The sequence below is a fragment of the Taudactylus pleione genome, unplaced genomic scaffold (assembly GCF_031769625.1).
Source record: "Taudactylus pleione unplaced genomic scaffold, aTauple2 ptg000445l, whole genome shotgun sequence".
NCBI lineage: Eukaryota > Metazoa > Chordata > Amphibia > Anura > Myobatrachidae > Taudactylus > Taudactylus pleione.
In genome coordinates, this window is record NW_028284847.1 from 758,508 (window position 1) to 778,193 (window position 19,686).

Below are 19,686 nucleotides of genomic sequence, written 5' to 3' on the forward strand. Positions count from 1 at the left end.
CTTGTTTCTAGTGCAGAAACCCAATGGTTCTCATCGCCCTATCCTCAATTTGAAGTCTCTGAACAAATTCCTCAGAGTTCCCAAGTTCAGGATGGAAACGTTACGTTCCATCATTCTGGCGATGGAACCTGGGGATTACATGGTCTCCCTGGATATCCAGGACGCCTACCTCCATGTTCTGATAGCACCTTCCCACCAGCAGTATCTGCAACATCACTACCAGTTTCGGGCGCTACCCTTTGGCCTCTCCACGGCACCAAGGGTATTCACCAAAGTCATGGCAATCAGGGCCGCCCATCTTCAGAGCCAAAATGTACGGCTGCTAACGTATCTAGATGACCTTCTTTTGCTGGCGAGCTCTCCGGAAGTACTGCTTCAACATCTCCACCTGACGATCGCTTGTCTGCAAGCGCACAGGTGGTTGATAAATTGGAGAAAGTCCTCCCTGATTCCGTCACAGCGGATGGTTCATTTGGGAGCCCTGCTAGATTCTCGTCAGCAGAGGATCTAACTGACTCCGGAGAATGTCTCCTCCCTACAGCTGCAGATACACAGTTGCCTGAGCAGTTGCCGACTGACGGTCCATCGGCAATGAGAGTTCTGGGGTCCATGGTGTCGGCATTCGACATGGTGGAATTTGCCCAGTTCTATTCCAGGCCCCTGCAGGGGCTGATTCTATCGGAATGGAACGGGTTACCTCACCGGATCCGGTCTCAGATGCTGGTGTTGTCCCCGGAGGTTCGGCAGTCTTTAGCTTGGTGGCTTCAGACGGCTCATCTAGTCGAGGGGAGCCCCTTTTGGATCCCGGACTGGGTCCTGCTCACAACAGGTGCCAGTCTCCGGGGTTGGGGGGCAGTGACAGGCTCCTTCAGGGAAGTTGGACTGTGGAAGAAGCACTTCTCCCCATCAACATTCTGGAACTGCGGGCCGTGTACAGGGCCCTGCAGTTGTCTGGCACCGCTCTTCAAGGAAGGGCGGTTCAAGTTCAAACAGACAACGCCACCACGGTGGCATACATCAACCACCAGGGAGGATCTCGCAGTCGGGCTGCGATGTCAGAGGTGTCTCACATCCTTGCTTGGGCGGAGTGCCACATTCCAGCATTCCAGCGGTCTTCATCCCCGGAGTCCTCAATTGGGAGGCTGACTTCCTCAGCCGTCACGACGTGCATCCCGGGGAATGGTCGCTTCACCCAGAGGTATTTCAACTACTCATGGATAGATGGGGGCTGCCGGAGCTGGACTTGATGGCCTCTCCTCACAATCACAAGTTGCCCATGTACGGGTCAAGGACAAGAGACGCAGGCGCAAGTCTGGTGGACACACTGTCGGTGACATGGAAGTTTCAACTGGCGTATCTCTTTCCTCCGATATCTCTGATGCCACGGGTCCTGCGGAAGTTCAAGCAGGACGGCGGCATGCTCGTGCTGGTGGCTCCAGCGTGGCCCAGACGTCCTTGGTACTCCGATTTAAGGAGCCTCTCCATCTACGCTCCGTACCTTCTTTCTCAGCGTCAGGACCTATTGTCTCATTGGCCCTGCCTTTACCCGGATCTGGGTCGGCTGTCTTTGATGGCATGGCTCTTGAGACAGCCGTCTTAAGGTCTTGGGGCTTCTCGGGTTCGGGTATTAGTACCATGCTCAGGGCACGCATGCCTGCTTCCGCATAGATTTACCACAGGGTGTGGCACACTTACTTTCAGTGGTGAGTCCAAAAACTATGATCTTCGAGTGTTCCGAGTTTCTAGGATTTTGGAATTTCTTCAGTCAGGTTTGGACCTAGGCTTACGTCTTGCCTCCCTGAAGGTTCATGTGTTCGCGCTGTCGGTGTGGTTCCAACAAAGGATCGCTACACTGCCAGATGTTCACACTTTTTTCCAAGGGGTTCTCCGATTCCAGCCTCCCTTTGTGTCTCCTGTGGCTCCTTGGGACTTGGCGGTGGTTCTTCGGGTCCTACAGGGTCCTCGTTTTGAGCCTCTTGAGTCGGTATAACTCAAGTGGTTAACGTTTAAGACTGTTTTTCTCCTGGCAATTGCTTCTGCCAGGAGGGTGTCAGAATTGGGGGAGCTCTCCTGTCGTCCCCCTTTTCTGATTTTTCACCAGGACAGAGCGGTGCTTCGCACTCGTCCTGAGTTTTTGCCTAAAGTGGTTTCTAAGTTCCACATTAATCAGGAACTTGTTGTGCCAGCTTTTCAGTCACCTGATCTTTCAGCTGGTGAGGCTTCCTTGGATGTAGTCCGTGCTTTCAGAGTTTATGTGGACCGGACAGCTTCCGTTAGGAAGTCTGATTCTTTGTCTCTTTGGTTTTCACAGGAGGGGTTGGCCTGCCAACAAACAAACCTTAGCCTGTTGGCTTTGTTCTGTTATTTGTGAGGCTTATGCACAGGAGGGTTTACCTGTTCCAGCATCCGTTAAGGCTCATTTCACTCGGTCTGTGAGTCCTTCTTGGGCTGCTAGACGTGGCATCTCTGCTGTTCAGCTATGCAAGGCGGCCACCTGGTCTTCCATTTAGACATTTTTGAGGTTCTATGCGTTTGACACCTTTGCCTCTCAGGATGCATCCTTCGGACGCCGGGTTCTCCTTTCTGCACAGGAGCGTCCCTGCCCTTAGTTGAACTGCTTTTGGACATCCCCAAGGTCAACCCTGTGGACCCCCTATGGACCCTGAAGTAGAAAACAAGAGATATGGTAAGAACTTACCTTTGTTATCTCTGTTTCTACGAAGTCAATAGGGTCCACAGGGCACCCGTCCTGATGCACCTGGCTTCATATGGGCTGTGTGGCTGGTCACCGGTTTTCCGTCTCCCATTTCTGTGAGTATGGTTTCTTGTGTGTTCCAGTCTTCCTTCTCTCTGTTTAGTCTCCTCCTCCGGCCTTGGTTGCTTACCAGCTGAGATGCCTGTGGCTCGGGGGCGGGGTATAGAGGAGGATGGACCCAAGTGCATCCTGGGAGCAGCAAAAGCTTTAACTGCGTGGTGCCCGTGCATCCAGATCTAGCTATACCCCAAGGTCAACCCTGTGGGCCCTACGGACTTAACAAAGGTAAGTTCTTACCATACCTCTTGTTTTATTAGCTCAATTAATTAAATCAGACATTGTTAAAGTTCTTTTTTATTGTTTTGTGTGTAATTTAGTGTGAACATCTGACTAATATTAATCTAGAAGATATAGAGGGAGAAGAAGAGACGTATGTGATGGATGATCAGCAGTGTAAGGAGGAGGAAATCCCTACAGCTATCAGCACAGGTGAGTAATAATCACTAAGGCCCTCATTCAGAGCCGTACGCTCTGAGCAGAGCGCACGCTCTGAATGAGGGCCGGGCTCCATTTTCATGGAGCGTCCTCCTGGACGCTCGTATAGCTGTGGGTCACCACCCACAGGCTATACGAGCGTGCTTTGTGATGGCCGCGATGGTCGAGACCATCGCGACCATCGAATTTGCGAGCCGGAGCCTGCGGTTGAGGTTTTCAACCGCAAGCTCCGGAGTGATTTTGGCTCTTATCAGAGCCAAAATCACTCCCACTGACATCACTAGTGATGTCAGTGGGCCGGCTTCTGACGGGAGGCGTTCCCGTGGGAACGCCCCCGTCAGGGAGGCACGCCCCCGGCACGCCCACCAAAGGGGGCGTGCTGTCAATCAACATTGACAGCACACCCCCTTTGATCGGACACAACGAGCGAAGGACTTTCCTTCGCTCGTCGCGTCTGGCGCATGCGCACGACGGAGCTCCCTCCGTCGTGCGCATGCTCAGTGCATAACATCGACCCACTTGCGAGCGGACAGCCGCTCGCGAGTGGGTCTGAATCAGGCCCTAAGTACATAACAGTCACATATTCTCCTTGTTCTGTCACTACAGCCATCTCTTATCCTACACCCTCCTCTGTCACTACAGCAATCTCTTATCCTACACTCTCCTCTGTCACTACAGCACTCTCTTATCCTACACCCTCCTCTTTCACTACAGCAATCTCTTATCCTACACTCTCCTCTGTCACTACAGCACTCTCTTATCCTACACCCTCCTCTGTCACTACAGCAATCTCTTATCCTACACCCTCCTCTGTCACTACAGCAATATCTTATCCTACACCCTCCTCTGTCACTACAGCCATCTCTTATCCCACACCCTCCTCTGTCACTACAGCCATCTCTAATCCCACACCCTACTCTGTCACTACAGCCATCTCTAATCCTACACCCTCCTCTGTCACTACAGCCATCTCTTATCCTACACCCTCCTCTGTCACTACAGCACTCTCTTATCCTACACCCTCCTCTGTCACTACAGCCATCTCTTATCCTACACCCTCCTCTGTCACTACAGCACTCTCTTATCCTACACCCTCCTCTGTCACTACAGCCATCTCTACATTGTAGCTAATGCTGAATGACTATACACACAGTATAATAGTGACTGTAGTAATAGAGAGAGCAGCACTACATTGTAGCGAATGCTGAATGACTATACACAGTATAATAGTGACTGTAGTAATAGAGAGAGCAGCACTACATCGTAGCTAATGCTGACTGACTATACACACAGTATAATAGTGACTGTAGTAATAGAGAGAGCAGCACTACATTGTAGCGAATGCTGAATGACTATACACACAGTATAATAGTGACTGTAGTAATAGAGAGAGCAGCACTACATTGTAGCGAATGCTGACTGACTATACACAGTATAATAGTGACTGTAGTAATAGAGAGAGCAGCACTACATTGTAGCTAATGCTGAATGACTATACACAGTATAATAGTGACTGTAGTAATAGAGAGAGCAGCACTACATTGTAGCTAATGCTGACTGATTATACCCACAGTATAATAGTGACTAGTTATAGAGAGAGCAGCACTACATTGTAGCGAATGCTGACTGACTATACACACAGTATAATAGTGACTGTAGTAATAGAGAGAGCAGCACTACATTGTAGCTAATGCTGACTGACTATACACAGTATAATAGTTACTGTAGTAATAGAGAGAGCAGCACTACATTGTAGCTAATGCTGACTGACTATACACAGTATAATAGTGACTGTAGTAATAGAGAGAGCAGCACTACATTGTAGCCAATGCTGACTGACTATACACAGTATAATAGTGACTGTAGTAATAGAGAGAGCAGCACTACATTGTAACTAATGCTGACTGACTATACACAGTATAATAGTGACTGTAGTAATAGAGAGAGCAGCACTACATTGTAGCCAATGCTGACTGACTATACACAGTATAATAGTGACTGTAGTAATAGAGAGAGCAGCACTACATTGTAGCTAATGCTGACTGACTATACACACAGTATAATAGTGACTGTAGTAATAGAGAGAGCAGCACTACATTGTAGCGAATGCTGAATGACTATACACACAGTATAATAGTGACTGTAGTAATAGAGAGAGCAGCACTACATTGTAGCGAATGCTGACTGACTATACACAGTATAATAGTGACTGTAGTAATAGAGAGAGCAGCATTCTCAGCACTACATTGTAGCCAATGCTGACTGACTATACACACAGTATAATAGTGACTGTAGTAATAGAGAGAGCAGCACTACATTGTAACTAATGCTGACTGACTATACACACAGTATAATAGTGACTGTAGTAATAGAGAGAGCAGCACTACATTGTAGCTAATGCTGACTGACTATACACAGTATAATAGTGACTGTAGTAATAGAGAGAGCAGCACTACATTGTAGCCAATGCTGACTGACTATACACAGTATAATAGTGACTGTAGTAATAGAGAGAGCAGCACTACATTGTAGCCAATGCTGAATGACTATACACACAGTATAATAGTGACTGTAGTAATAGAGAGAGCAGCACTACATTGTAGCTAATGCTGAATGACTATACACACAGTATAATAGTGACTATAGTAATAGAGAGAGCAGCACTACATTGTAGCCAATGCTGAATGACTATACACACAGTATAATAGTGACTGTAGTAATAGAGAGAGTAGCACTACATTGTAACTAATGCTGACTGACTATACACACAGTATAATAGTGACTGTAGTAATAGAGAGAGCAGCACTACATTGTACCTAATGCTGAATGACTATACACACAGTATAATAGTGACTGTAGTAATAGAGAGAGCAGCACTACATTGTAGCTAATACTGACTGACTATACACAGTATAATAGTGACTGTAGTAATAGAGAGAGCAGCACTACATTGTAGCGAATGCTGACTGACTATACACACAGTATAATAGTGACTGTAGTAATAGAGAGAGCAGCACTACATTGTAGCTAATGCTGAATGACTATACACAGTACCATAGTGACTGTAGTAATAGAGAGAGCAGCACTACATCGTAGCTAATGCTGACTGACTATACACACAGTATAATAGTGACTGTAGTAATAGAGAGAGCAGCACTACATTGTAGCGAATGCTGAATGACTATACACACAGTATAATAGTGACTGTAGTAATAGAGAGAGCAGCACTACATTGTAGCGAATGCTGAATGACTATACACACAGTATAATAGTGACTGTAGTAATAGAGAGAGCAGCACTACATTGTAGCTAATGCTGAATGACTATACACACAGTATAATAGTGACTGTAGTAATAGAGAGAGCAGCACTACATTGTAGCTAATGCTGACTGACTATACACAGTATAATAGTGACTGTAGTAATAGAGAGAGCAGCACTACATTGTAGCTAATGCTGAATGACTATACACAGTATAATAGTGACTGTAGTAATAGAGAGAGCAGCACTACATTGTAGCGAATGCTGACTGACTATACACACAGTATAATAGTGACTGTAGTAATAGAGAGAGCAGCACTACATTGTAACTAATGCTGAATGACTATACACACAGTATAATAGTGACTGTAGTAATAGAGAGAGCAGCACTACATTGTAACTAATGCTGAATGACTATACACAGTATAATAGTGACTGTAGTAATAGAGAGAGCAGCACTACATTGTAGCGAATGCTGACTGACTATACACACAGTATAATAGTGACTGTAGTAATAGAGAGAGCAGCACTACATTGTAACTAATGCTGAATGACTATACACAGTATAATAGTGACTGTAGTAATAGAGAGAGCAGCACTACATTGTAGCGAATGCTGAATGACTATACAGACAGTATAATAGTGACTGTAGTAATAGAGAGAGCAGCACTACATTGTAGCTAATGCTGAATGACTATACACACAGTATAATAGTGACTGTAGTAATAGAGAGAGCAGCACTACATTGTAGCTAATGCTGAATGACTATACACACAGTATAATAGTGACTGTAGTAATAGAGAGAGCAGCACTACATTGTAGCGAATGCTGAATGACTATATACACAGTATAATAGTGACTGTAGTAATAGAGAGAGCAGCACTACATTGTAGCTAATGCTGACTGACTATACACACAGTATAATAGTGACTGTAGTAATAGAGAGAGCAGCACTACATTGTAGCTAATGCTGAATGACTATACACACAGTATAATAGTGACTGTAGTAATAGAGAGAGCAGCACTACATTGTAGCTAATGCTGACTGATTATACCCACAGTATAATAGTGACTAGTTATAGAGAGAGCAGCACTACATTGTAGCGAATGCTGACTGACTATACACACAGTATAATAGTGACTGTAGTAATAGAGAGAGCAGCACTACATTGTAGCTAATGCTGACTGACTATACACAGTATAATAGTTACTGTAGTAATAGAGAGAGCAGCACTACATTGTAGCTAATGCTGACTGACTATACACACAGTATAATAGTGACTGTAATAATAGAGAGAGCAGCACTACATTGTAGCTAATGCTGACTGACTATACACACAGTATAATAGTGACTGTAGTAATAGAGAGAGCAGCACTACATTGTAGCCAATGCTGACTGACTATACACAGTATAATAGTGACTGTAGTAATAGAGAGAGCAGCACTACATTGTAGCCAATGCTGACTGACTATACACAGTATAATAGTGACTGTAGTAATAGAGAGAGCAGCACTACATTGTAACTAATGCTGACTGACTATACACAGTATAATAGTGACTGTAGTAATAGAGAGAGCAGCACTACATTGTAGCCAATGCTGACTGACTATACACAGTATAATAGTGACTGTAGTAATAGAGAGAGCAGCACTACATTGTAGCTAATGCTGACTGACTATACACACAGTATAATAGTGACTGTAGTAATAGAGAGAGCAGCACTACATTGTAGCGAATACTTACTGACTATACACAGTATAATAGTGACTGTAGTAATAGAGAGAGCAGCACTACATTGTAGCGAATGCTGAATGACTATACACACAGTATAATAGTGACTGTAGTAATAGAGAGAGCAGCACTACATTGTAGCGAATGCTGACTGACTATACACAGTAGAATAGTGACTGTAGTAATAGAGAGAACAGCACTACATTGTAGCGAATGCTGACTGTCTATACACACAGTATAATAGTGACTGTAGTAATAGAGAGAGCAGCACTACATTGTAGCGAATGCTGAATGACTATACACAGTATAATAGTGACTGTAGTAATAGAGAGAGCAGCACTACATTGTAGCGAATGCTGAATGACTATACACACAGTATAATAGTGACTGTAGTAATAGAGAGAGCAGCACTACATTGTAACGAATGCTGGATGACTATACACAGTATAATAGTGACTGTAGTAATAGAGAGAGCAGCACTACATTGTAGCGAATGCTGAATGACTATACACAGTATAATAGTGACTGTAGTAATAGAGAGAGCAGCACTACATTGTAGCGAATGCTGAATGACTATACACAGTATAATAGTGACTGTAGTAATAGAGAGAGCAGCACTACATTGTAGCTAATGCTGACTGACTATACACACAGTATAATAGTGACTGTAGTAATAGAGAGAGCAGCACTATATTGTACCTAATGCTGAATGACTATACACACAGTATAATAGTGACTGTAGTAATAGAGAGAGCAGCACTACATTGTAGCTAATGCTGAATGATTATACACACAGTATAATAGTGACTGTAGTAATAGAGAGAACAGCACTACATTGTAACTAATGCTGACTGACTATACACACAGTATAATAGTGACTGTAGTAATAGAGAGAGCAGCACTACATTGTAGCTAATGCTGACTGACTATACACACGGTATAATAGTGACTGTAGTAATAGAGAGAGCAGCACTACATTGTAGCTAATGCTGACTGACTATACACACGGTATAATAGTGACTGTAGTAATAGAGAGAGCAGCACTACATTGTAGCTAATGCTGACTATACACACAGTATAATAGTGACTGTAGTAATAGAGAGAGCAGCACTACATTGTAGCTAATGCTGACTGACTATACACACGGTATAATAGTGACTGTAGTAATAGAGAGAGCAGCACTACATTGTAGCTAATGCTGAATGACTATACACAGTATAATAGTGACTGTAGTAATAGAGAGAGCAGCACTACATTGTACCTAATGCTGACTGACTATACACGCAGTATAATAGTGACTGTAGTAATAGAGAGAGCAGCACTACATTGTAGCTAATGCTGAATGACAATACACACAGTATAATAGTGACTGTAGTAATAGAGAGAGCAGCACTACATTGTAGCTAATGCTGACTGACTATACACAGTATAATAGTGACTGTAGTAATAGAGAGAGCAGCACTACATTGTAGCTAATGCTGAATGACTATACACAGTATAATAGTGACTGTAGTAATAGAGAGAGCAGCACTACATTGTAGCTAATGCTGAATGACAATACACACAGTATAATAGTGACTGTAGTAATAGAGAGAGCAGCACTACATTGTAGCTAATGCTGAATGACTATACACAGTATAATAGTGACCGTAGTAATAGAGAGAGCAGCACTACATTGTAGCCAATGCTGAATGACTATACACAGTATAATAGTGACTGTAGTAATAGAGAGAGCAGCACTACATTGTAGCGAATGCTGAATGACTATACACACAGTATAATAGTGACTGTAGTAATAGAGAGAGCAGCACTACATTGTAGCTAATACTGACTGACCATACACACAGTATAATAGTGACTGTAGTAATAGAGAGAGCAGCACTACATTGTAGCGAATGCTGAATGACTATATACACAGTATAATAGTGACTGTAGTAATAGAGAGAGCAGCACTACATTGTAGCCAATGCTGACTGACTATACACAGTATAATAGTGACTGTAGTAATATAGAGAGCAGCACTACATTGTAGAGAATGCTGAATGACTATACACACAGTATAATAGTGACTGTAGTAATAGAGAGGGCAGCACTACATTGTAGCGAATGCTGAATGACTATACACACAGTATAATAGTGACTGTAGTAATAGAGAGAGCAGCACTACATTGTAGCCAATGCTGAATGACTATACACACAGTATAATAGTGACTGTAGTAACAGAGAGAGCAGCACTACATTGTAGCTAATGCTGAATGACTATACACAGTATAATAGTGACTGTAGTAATAGAGAGAGCAGCACTACATTGTAGCCAATGCTGAATGACTATACACACAGTATAATAGTGACTGTAGTAATAGAGAGAGCAGCACTACATTGTAGCTAATGCTGACTGACTATACACACGGTATAATAGTGACTGTAGTAATAGAGAGAGCAGCACTACATTGTAGCTAATGCTGAATGACTATACACAGTATAATAGTGACTGTAGTAATAGAGAGAGCAGCACTACATTGTACCTAATGCTGACTGACTATACACACAGTATAATAGTGACTGTAGTAATAGAGAGAGCAGCACTACATTGTAGCTAATGCTGAATGACTATACACACAGTACAATAGTGACTGTAGTAATAGAGAGAGCAGCACTACATTGTAGCTAATGCTGACTGACTATACACAGTATAATAGTGACTGTAGTAATAGAGAGAGCAGCACTACATTGTAGCTAATGCTGAATGACCATACCCACAGTATAATAGTGACTGTAGTAATAGAGAGAGCAGCACTACATTGTAGCGAATGCTGAATGACTATACACAGTATAATAGTGATTGTAGTAATAGAGAGAGCAGCACTACATTGTAGCGAATGCTGAATGACTATACACACAGTATAATAGTGACTGTAGTAATAGAGAGAGCAGCACTACATTGTAGCTAATGCTGACTGACTATACACAGTATAATAGTGACTGTAGTAATAGAGAGAGCAGCACTACATTGTAGCGAATGCTGAATGACTATACACACAGTATAATAGTGACTGTAGTAATAGAGAGAGCAGCACTACATTGTAGCTAATGCTGACTGACTATACACACGGTATAATAGTGACTGTAGTAATAGAGAGAGCAGCACTACATTATACCTAATGCTGACTGACTATACACAGTATAATAGTGACTGTAGTAATAGAGAGAGCAGCACTACATTGTAGCGAATGCTGAATGACTATACACACAGTATAATAGTGACTGTAGTAATAGAGAGAGCAGCACTACATTATACCTAATGCTGACTGACTATACACAGTATAATAGTGACTGTAGTAATAGAGAGAGCAGCACTACATTGTAGCGAATGCTGAATGACTTTACACACAGTATAATAGTGACTGTAGTAATAGAGAGAGCAGCACTACATTGTAGCTAATGCTGAATGACTATACACACAGTATAATAGTGACTGTAGTAATAGAGAGAGCAGCACTACATTGTAGCTAATGCTGAATGACTATACACACAGTATAATAGTGACTGTAGTAATAGAGAGAGCAGCACTACATTGTAGCTAATGCTGACTGTACACACAGTATAATAGTGACTGTAGTAATAGAGAGAGCAGCACTATATTGTAGCGAATGCTGACTGACTATACACACAGTATAATAGTGACTGTAGTAATAGAGAGAGCAGCACTACATTGTAGAGAATGCTGACTGACTATACACACAGTATAATAGTGACTGTAGTAATAGAGAGAGCAGCACTACATTGTAGCTAATGCTGACTGACTATACACAGTATAATAGTGACTGTAGTAATATAGAGAGCAGCACTACATTGTAGCTAATGCTGACTGATTATACCCACAGTATAATAGTGACTAGTTATAGAGAGAGCAGCACTACATTGTAGCGAATGCTGACTGACTATACACACAGTATAATAGTGACTGTAGTAATAGAGAGAGCAGCACTACATTGTAGCTAATGCTGAATGACTATACACACAGTATAATAGTGACTGTAGTAATAGAGAGAGCAGCACTACATTGTAGCTAATGCTGACTGACTATACACAGTATAATAGTGACTGTAGTAATAGAGGGAGCAGCACTACATTGTAGCTAATGCTGACTGACCATACACACAGTATAATAGTGACTGTAGTAATAGAGAACAGCACTACATTGTAGCTAATGCTGACTGACTATACACACAGTATAATAGTGACTGTAGTAATAGAGAGAGCAGCACTACATTGTAGCTAATGCTGACTGACTATACACACGGTATAATAGTGACTGTAGTAATAGAGAGAGCAGCACTACATTGTAGAGAATGCTGACTGACTATACACACGGTATAATAGTGACTGTAGTAATAGAGAGAGCAGCACTACATTGTAGAGAATGCTGACTGACTATACACACGGTATAATAGTGACTGTAGTAATAGAGAGAGCAGCACTACATTGTAGAGAATGCTGACTGACTATACACACGGTATAATAGTGACTGTAGTAATAGAGAGAGCAGCACTACATTGTACCTAATGCTGACTCACTATACACAGTATAATAGTGACTGTAGTAATAGAGAGAGCAGCACTACATTGTAGCTAATGCTGACTGACTATACACAGTATAATAGTGACTGTAGTAATAGAGAGAGCAGCACTACATTGTAGCTAATGCTGACTATACACAGTATAATAGTGACTGTAGTAATAGAGAGAGCAGCACTACATTGTAGCTAATGCTGAATGACTATACACAGTATAATAGTGACTGTAGTAATAGAGAGAGCAGCACTACATTGTAGCTAATGCTGAATGACTATACACACAGTATAATAGTGACTGTAGTAACAGAGAGAGCAGCACTACATTGTAGCGAATGCTGAATGACTATACACAGTATAATAGTGACTGTAGTAATAGAGAGAGCAGCACTACATTGTAGCTAATGCTGAATGACTATACACAGTATAATAGTGACTGTAGTAATAGAGAGAGCAGCACTATATTGTAGCGAATGCTGAATGACCATACACACAGTATAATAGTGACTGTAGTAATAGAGAGAGCAGTACTACATTGTAGCTAATGCTGAATGACTATACACAGTATAATAGTGACTGTAGTAATAGAGAGAGCAGCACTACATTGTAGCTAATGCTGACTGACTATACACACAGTATAATAGTGACTGTAGTAATAGAGAGAGCAGCACTACATTGTAGCCAATGCTGACTGACTATACACACAGTATAATAGTGACTGTAGTAATAGAGAGAGCAGCACTACATTGTAGCGAATGCTGACTGACTATACACACAGTATAATAGTGACTGTAGTAATAGAGAGAGCAGCACTACATTGTAGCTAATGCTGACTATACACACAGTATAATAGTGACTGTAGTAATAGAGAGAGCAGCACTACATTGTAGCTAATGCTGAATGACTATACACACAGTATAATAGTGACTGTAGTAATAGAGAGAGCAGCACTACATTGTAGCCAATGCTGAATGACTATACACACAGTATAATAGTGACTGTAGTAATAGAGAGAGCAGTACTACATTGTAGGGAATGCTGAATGACTATACACAGTATAATAGTGACTGTAGTAATAGAGAGAGCAGCACTACATTGTAGCTAATGCTGACTATACACACAGTATAATAGTGACTGTAGTAATAGAGAGAGCAGCACTACATTGTAGCGAATGCTGAATGACTATACACAGTATAATAGTGACTGTAGTAATAGAGAGAGCAGCACTACATTGTAGCGAATGCTGAATGACTATACACACTGTATAATAGTGACTGTAGTAATAGAGAACAGCACTACATTGTAGCGAATGCTGAATGACTATACACACAGTATAATAGTGACTGTAGTAATAGAGAGAGCAGCACTACATTGTAGGGAATGCTGAATGACTATACACAGTATAATAGTGACTGTAGTAATAGAGAGAGCAGCACTACATTGTAGCTAATGCTGACTATACACACAGTATAATAGTGACTGTAGTAATAGAGAGAGCAGCACTACATTGTAGCGAATGCTGAATGACTATACACAGTATAATAGTGACTGTAGTAATAGAGAGAGCAGCACTACATTGTAGCGAATGCTGAATGACTATACACACAGTATAATAGTGACTGTAGTAATAGAGAGAGCAGCACTACATTGTAGCGAATGCTGAATGACTATACACAGTATAATAGTGACTGTAGTAATAGAGAGAGCAGCACTACATTGTAGCGAATGCTGAATGACTATACACAGTATAATAGTGACTGTAGTAATAGAGAGAGCAGCACTACATTGTAGCGAATGTTGAATGACTATACACACAGTATAATAGTGACTGTAGTAATAGAGAGAGCAGCACTACATTGTAGCTAATGCTGACTGACTATACATACAGTATAATAGTGACTGTAGTAATAGAGAGAGCAGCACTATATTGTAGCGAATGCTGAATGACTATACACACAGTATAATAGTGACTGTAGTAATAGAGAGAGCAGCACTACATTGTAGGGAATGCTGAATGACTATACACAGTATAATAGTGACTGTAGTAATAGAGAGAGCAGCGCTACATTGTAGCTAATGCTGACTGACTATACACACAGTATAATAGTGACTGTAGTAATAGAGAGAGCAGCACTACATTGTAGCTAATGCTGAATGACTATACACAGTATAATAGTGACTGTAGTAATAGAGAGAGCAGCACTACATTGTAGCTAATGCTGAATGACTATACACACAGTATAATAGTGACTGTAGTAATAGAGAGACCAGCACTACATTGCAGCGAATGCTGACTTACTATACACAGTATAATAGTGACTGTAGTAATAGAGAGATCAGCACTACATTGTAGCGAACGCTGAATGACTATACACACAGTATAATAGTGACTGTAGTAATAGAGAGGGCAGCACTACATTGTAGCGAATGCTGACTGACTATACACAGTATAATAGTGACTGTAGTAATAGAGAGAGCAGCACTACATTGTAGCTAATGTTGAATGACTATACACACAGTATAATAGTGACTGTAGTAATAGAGAGAGCAGCACTACATTGTAGCTAATGCTGAATGACTATACACACAGTATAATAGTGACTGTAGTAATAGGGAGAGCAGCACTACCTTGTAGCTAATGCTGACTGACTATACACACAGTATAATAGTGACTGTAGTAATAGAGAGAGCAGCACTACATTGTAGCGAATGCTGAATGACTATACACACAGTATAATAGTGACTGTAGTAATAGAGAGATCAGCACTACATTGTAGCTAATGCTGACTGACTATACACAGTATAATAGTGACTGTAGTAATAGAGAGATCAGCACTACATTGTAGCGAATGCTGAATGACTATACACACAGTATAATAGTGACTGTAGTAATAGAGAGGGCAGCACTACATTGTAGCGAATGCTGACTGACTATACACAGTATAATAGTGACTGTAGTAATAGAGAGAGCAGCACTACATTGTAGCGAATGCTGACTGACTATACACAGTATAATAGTGACTGTAGTAATAGAGAGAGCAGCACTACATTGTAGCGAATGCTGACCGACTATACACAGTATAATAGTGACTGTAGTAATAGAGAGAGCAGCACTACATTGTAGCGAATGCTGAATGACTATACACAGTATAATAGTGACTGTAGTAATAGAGAGAGCAGCACTACATTGTAGCTAATGCTGACTGACTATACACACAGTATAATAGTGACTGTAGTAATAGAGAGAGCAGCACTACATTGTAGCTAATGCTGACTGACTATACACACAGTATAATAGTGACTGTAGTAATAGAGAGAGCAGCACTACATTGTAGTGAATGCTGAATGACTATACACAGTATAATAGTGACTGTAGTAATAGAGAGAGCAGCACTACATTGTAGCGAATGCTGAATGACTATACACACAGTATAATAGTGACTGTAGTAATAGAGAGAGCAGCACTACATTGTAGCGAATGCTGGATGACTATACACAGTATAATAGTGACTGTAGTAATAGAGAGAGCAGCACTACATTGTAGCGAATGCTGAATGACTATACACAGTATAATAGTGACTGTAGTAATAGAGAGAGCAGCACTACATTGTAGCGAATGCTGAATGACTATACACAGTATAATAGTGACTGTAGTAATAGAGAGAGCAGCACTACATTGTAGCTAATGCTGACTGACTATACACACAGTATAATAGTGACTGTAGTAATAGAGAGAGCAGCACTACATTGTACCTAATGCTGAATGACTATACACACAGTATAATAGTGACTGTAGTAATAGAGAGAGCAGCACTACATTGTAGCTAATGCTGAATGACTATACACACAGTATAATAGTGACTGTAGTAATAGAGAGAGCAGCACTACATTGTAGCTAATGCTGAATGACTATACACACAGTATAATAGTGACTGTAGTAATAGAGAGAGCAGCACTACATTGTAGCTAATGCTGACTATACACACAGTATAATAGTGACTGTAGTAATAGAGAGAGCAGCACTACATTGTAGCTAATGCTGACTGACTATACACACGGTATAATAGTGACTGTAGTAATAGAGAGAGCAGCACTACATTGTAGCTAATGCTGAATGACTATACACAGTATAATAGTGACTGTAGTAATAGAGAGAGCAGCACTACATTGTACCTAATGCTGACTGACTATACACACAGTATAATAGTGACTGTAGTAATAGAGAGAGCAGCACTACATTGTAGCTAATGCTGACTGACTATACACAGTATAATAGTGACTGTAGTAATAGAGAGAGCAGCACTACATTGTAGCTAATGCTGACTGACTATACACAGTATAATAGTGACCGTAGTAATAGAGAGAGCAGCACTACATTGTACCTAATGCTGAATGACTATACACACAGTATAATAGTGACTGTAGTAATAGAGAGAGCAGCACTACATTGTACCTAATGCTGAATGACTATACACACAGTATAATAGTGACTGTAGTAATAGAGAGAGCAGCACTACATTGTAGCTAATGCTGACTGACTATACACAGTATAATAGTGACTGTAGTAATAGAGAGAGCAGCACTACATTGTAGCTAATGCTGACTGACTATACACACAGTATAATAGTGACTGTAGTAATAGAGAGAGCAGCACTACATTGTAGCGAATGCTGAATGACTATACACACAGTATAATAGTGACTGTAGTAATAGAGAGAGCAGCACTACATTGTAGCGAATGCTGACTGACTATACACATAGTATAATAGTGACTGTAGTAATAGAGAGAGCAGCACTACATTGTAGCCAATGCTGAATGACTATACACACAGTATAATAGTGACTGTAGTAATAGAGAGAGCAGCACTACATTGTAGCCAATGCTGAATGACTATACACACAGTATAATAGTGACTGTAGTAATAGAGAGAGCAGCACTACATTGTAGCGAATGCTGAATGACTATACACACAGTATAATAGTGACTGTAGTAATAGAGAGAGCAGCACTACATTGTAGCTAATGCTGATTGACTATAAACACAGTATAATAGTGACTGTAGTAATAGAGAGATCAGCACTACATTGTAGCTAATGCTGACTGACTATACACAGTATAATAGTGACTGTAGTAATAGAGAGATCAGCACTACATTGTAGCGAATGCTGAATGACTATACACACAGTATAATAGTGACTGTAGTAATAGAGAGGGCAGCACTACATTGTAGCGAATGCTGACTGACTATACACAGTATAATAGTGACTGTAGTAATAGAGAGAGCAGCACTATATTGTAGCGAATGCTGAATGACCATACACACAGTATAATAGTGACTGTAGTAATAGAGAGAGCAGCACTATATTGTAGCGAATGCTGAATGACTATACACACAGTATAATAGTGACTGTAGTAATAGAGAGAGCAGCACTACATTGTACCTAATGCTGAATGACTATACACAGTATAATAGTGACTGTAGTAATAGAGAGAGCAGCACTACATTGTACCTAATGCTGAATGACTATACACACAGTATAATAGTGACTGTAGTAATAGAGAGAGCAGCACTACATTGTAGCCAATGCTGACTGACTATACACAGTATAATAGTGACTGTAGTAATAGAGAGAGCAGCACTACATTGTAGCGAATGCTGTATGACTATACACACAGTATAATAGTGACTGTAGTAATAGAGAGAGCAGCACTACATTGTAGCTAATGCTGACTGACTATACACACAGTATAATAGTGACTGTAGTAATAGAGAGAGCAGCACTACATTGTAGCGAATGCTGAATGACTATACACAGTATAATAGTGACTGTAGTAATAGAGAGAGCAGCACTACATTGTAGCGAATGCTGAATGACTATACACACAGTATAATAGTGACTGTAGTAATAGAGAGAGCAGCACTACATTGTAGCGAATGCTGAATGACTATACACACAGTATAATAGTGACTGTAGTAATAGAGAGAGCAGCACTACATTGTAGCGAATGCTGACTGACTATACACACAGTATAATAGTGACTGTAGTAATAGAGAGAGCAGCACTACATTGTAGCTAATGCTGAATGACTATACACACAGTATAATAGTGACTGTAGTAATAGAGAGAGCAGCACTACATTGTAGCTAATGCTGACTGACTATACACACAGTATAATAGTGACTGTAGTAATAGAGAGAGCAGCAATACATTGTAGCCAATGCTGAATGACTATACACACAGTATAATAGTGACTGTAGTAATAGAGAGAGCAGCACTACATTGTAGCCAATGCTGAATGACTATACACACAGTATAATAGTGACTGTAGTAATAGAGAGAGCAGCACTACATTGTAGCGAATGCTGAATGACTATACACACAGTATAATAGTGACTGTAGTAATAGAGAGAGCAGCACTACATTGTAGCCAATGCTGAATGACTATACACACAGTATAATAGTGACTGTAGTAATAGAGAGAGCAGCACTACATTGTAGCGAATGCTGAATGACTATACACACAGTATAATAGTGACTGTAGTAATAGAGAGAGCAGCACTACATTGTAGCTAATGCTGAATGACTATACACACAGTATAATAGTGACTGTAGTAATAGAGAGAGCAGCACTACATTGTACCTAATGCTGACTGACTATACACAGTATAATAGTGACTGTAGTAATAGAGAGAGCAGCACTACATTGTACCTAATGCTGAATGACTATACACACAGTATAATAGTGACTGTAGTAATAGAGAGAGCAGCACTACATTGTAGCCAATGCTGAATGACTATACACAGTATAATAGTGACTGTAGTAATAGAGAGAGCAGCACTACATTGTAGCCAATGCTGACTGACTATAC

General features: G+C 41.0%; 1 protein-coding gene across 2 annotated transcripts in view; it reads left to right on the plus strand.

The window, feature by feature from the left end:
- Window positions 1–19,686, plus strand: part of LOC148505661 (uncharacterized) — a 38,636-nt gene that overhangs the window by 2,844 nt on the left and 16,106 nt on the right. For both annotated transcript variants that reach the window (XM_088447909.1, XM_088447910.1), the window contains exon 4: window positions 3,133–3,244. In XM_088447909.1, coding sequence (XP_088304035.1) covers window positions 3,193–3,244 — 52 coding nt within the window. In that variant the 5' untranslated portion in view covers window positions 3,133–3,192. The remainder of the gene's footprint in view (window positions 1–3,132; window positions 3,245–19,686) is intronic.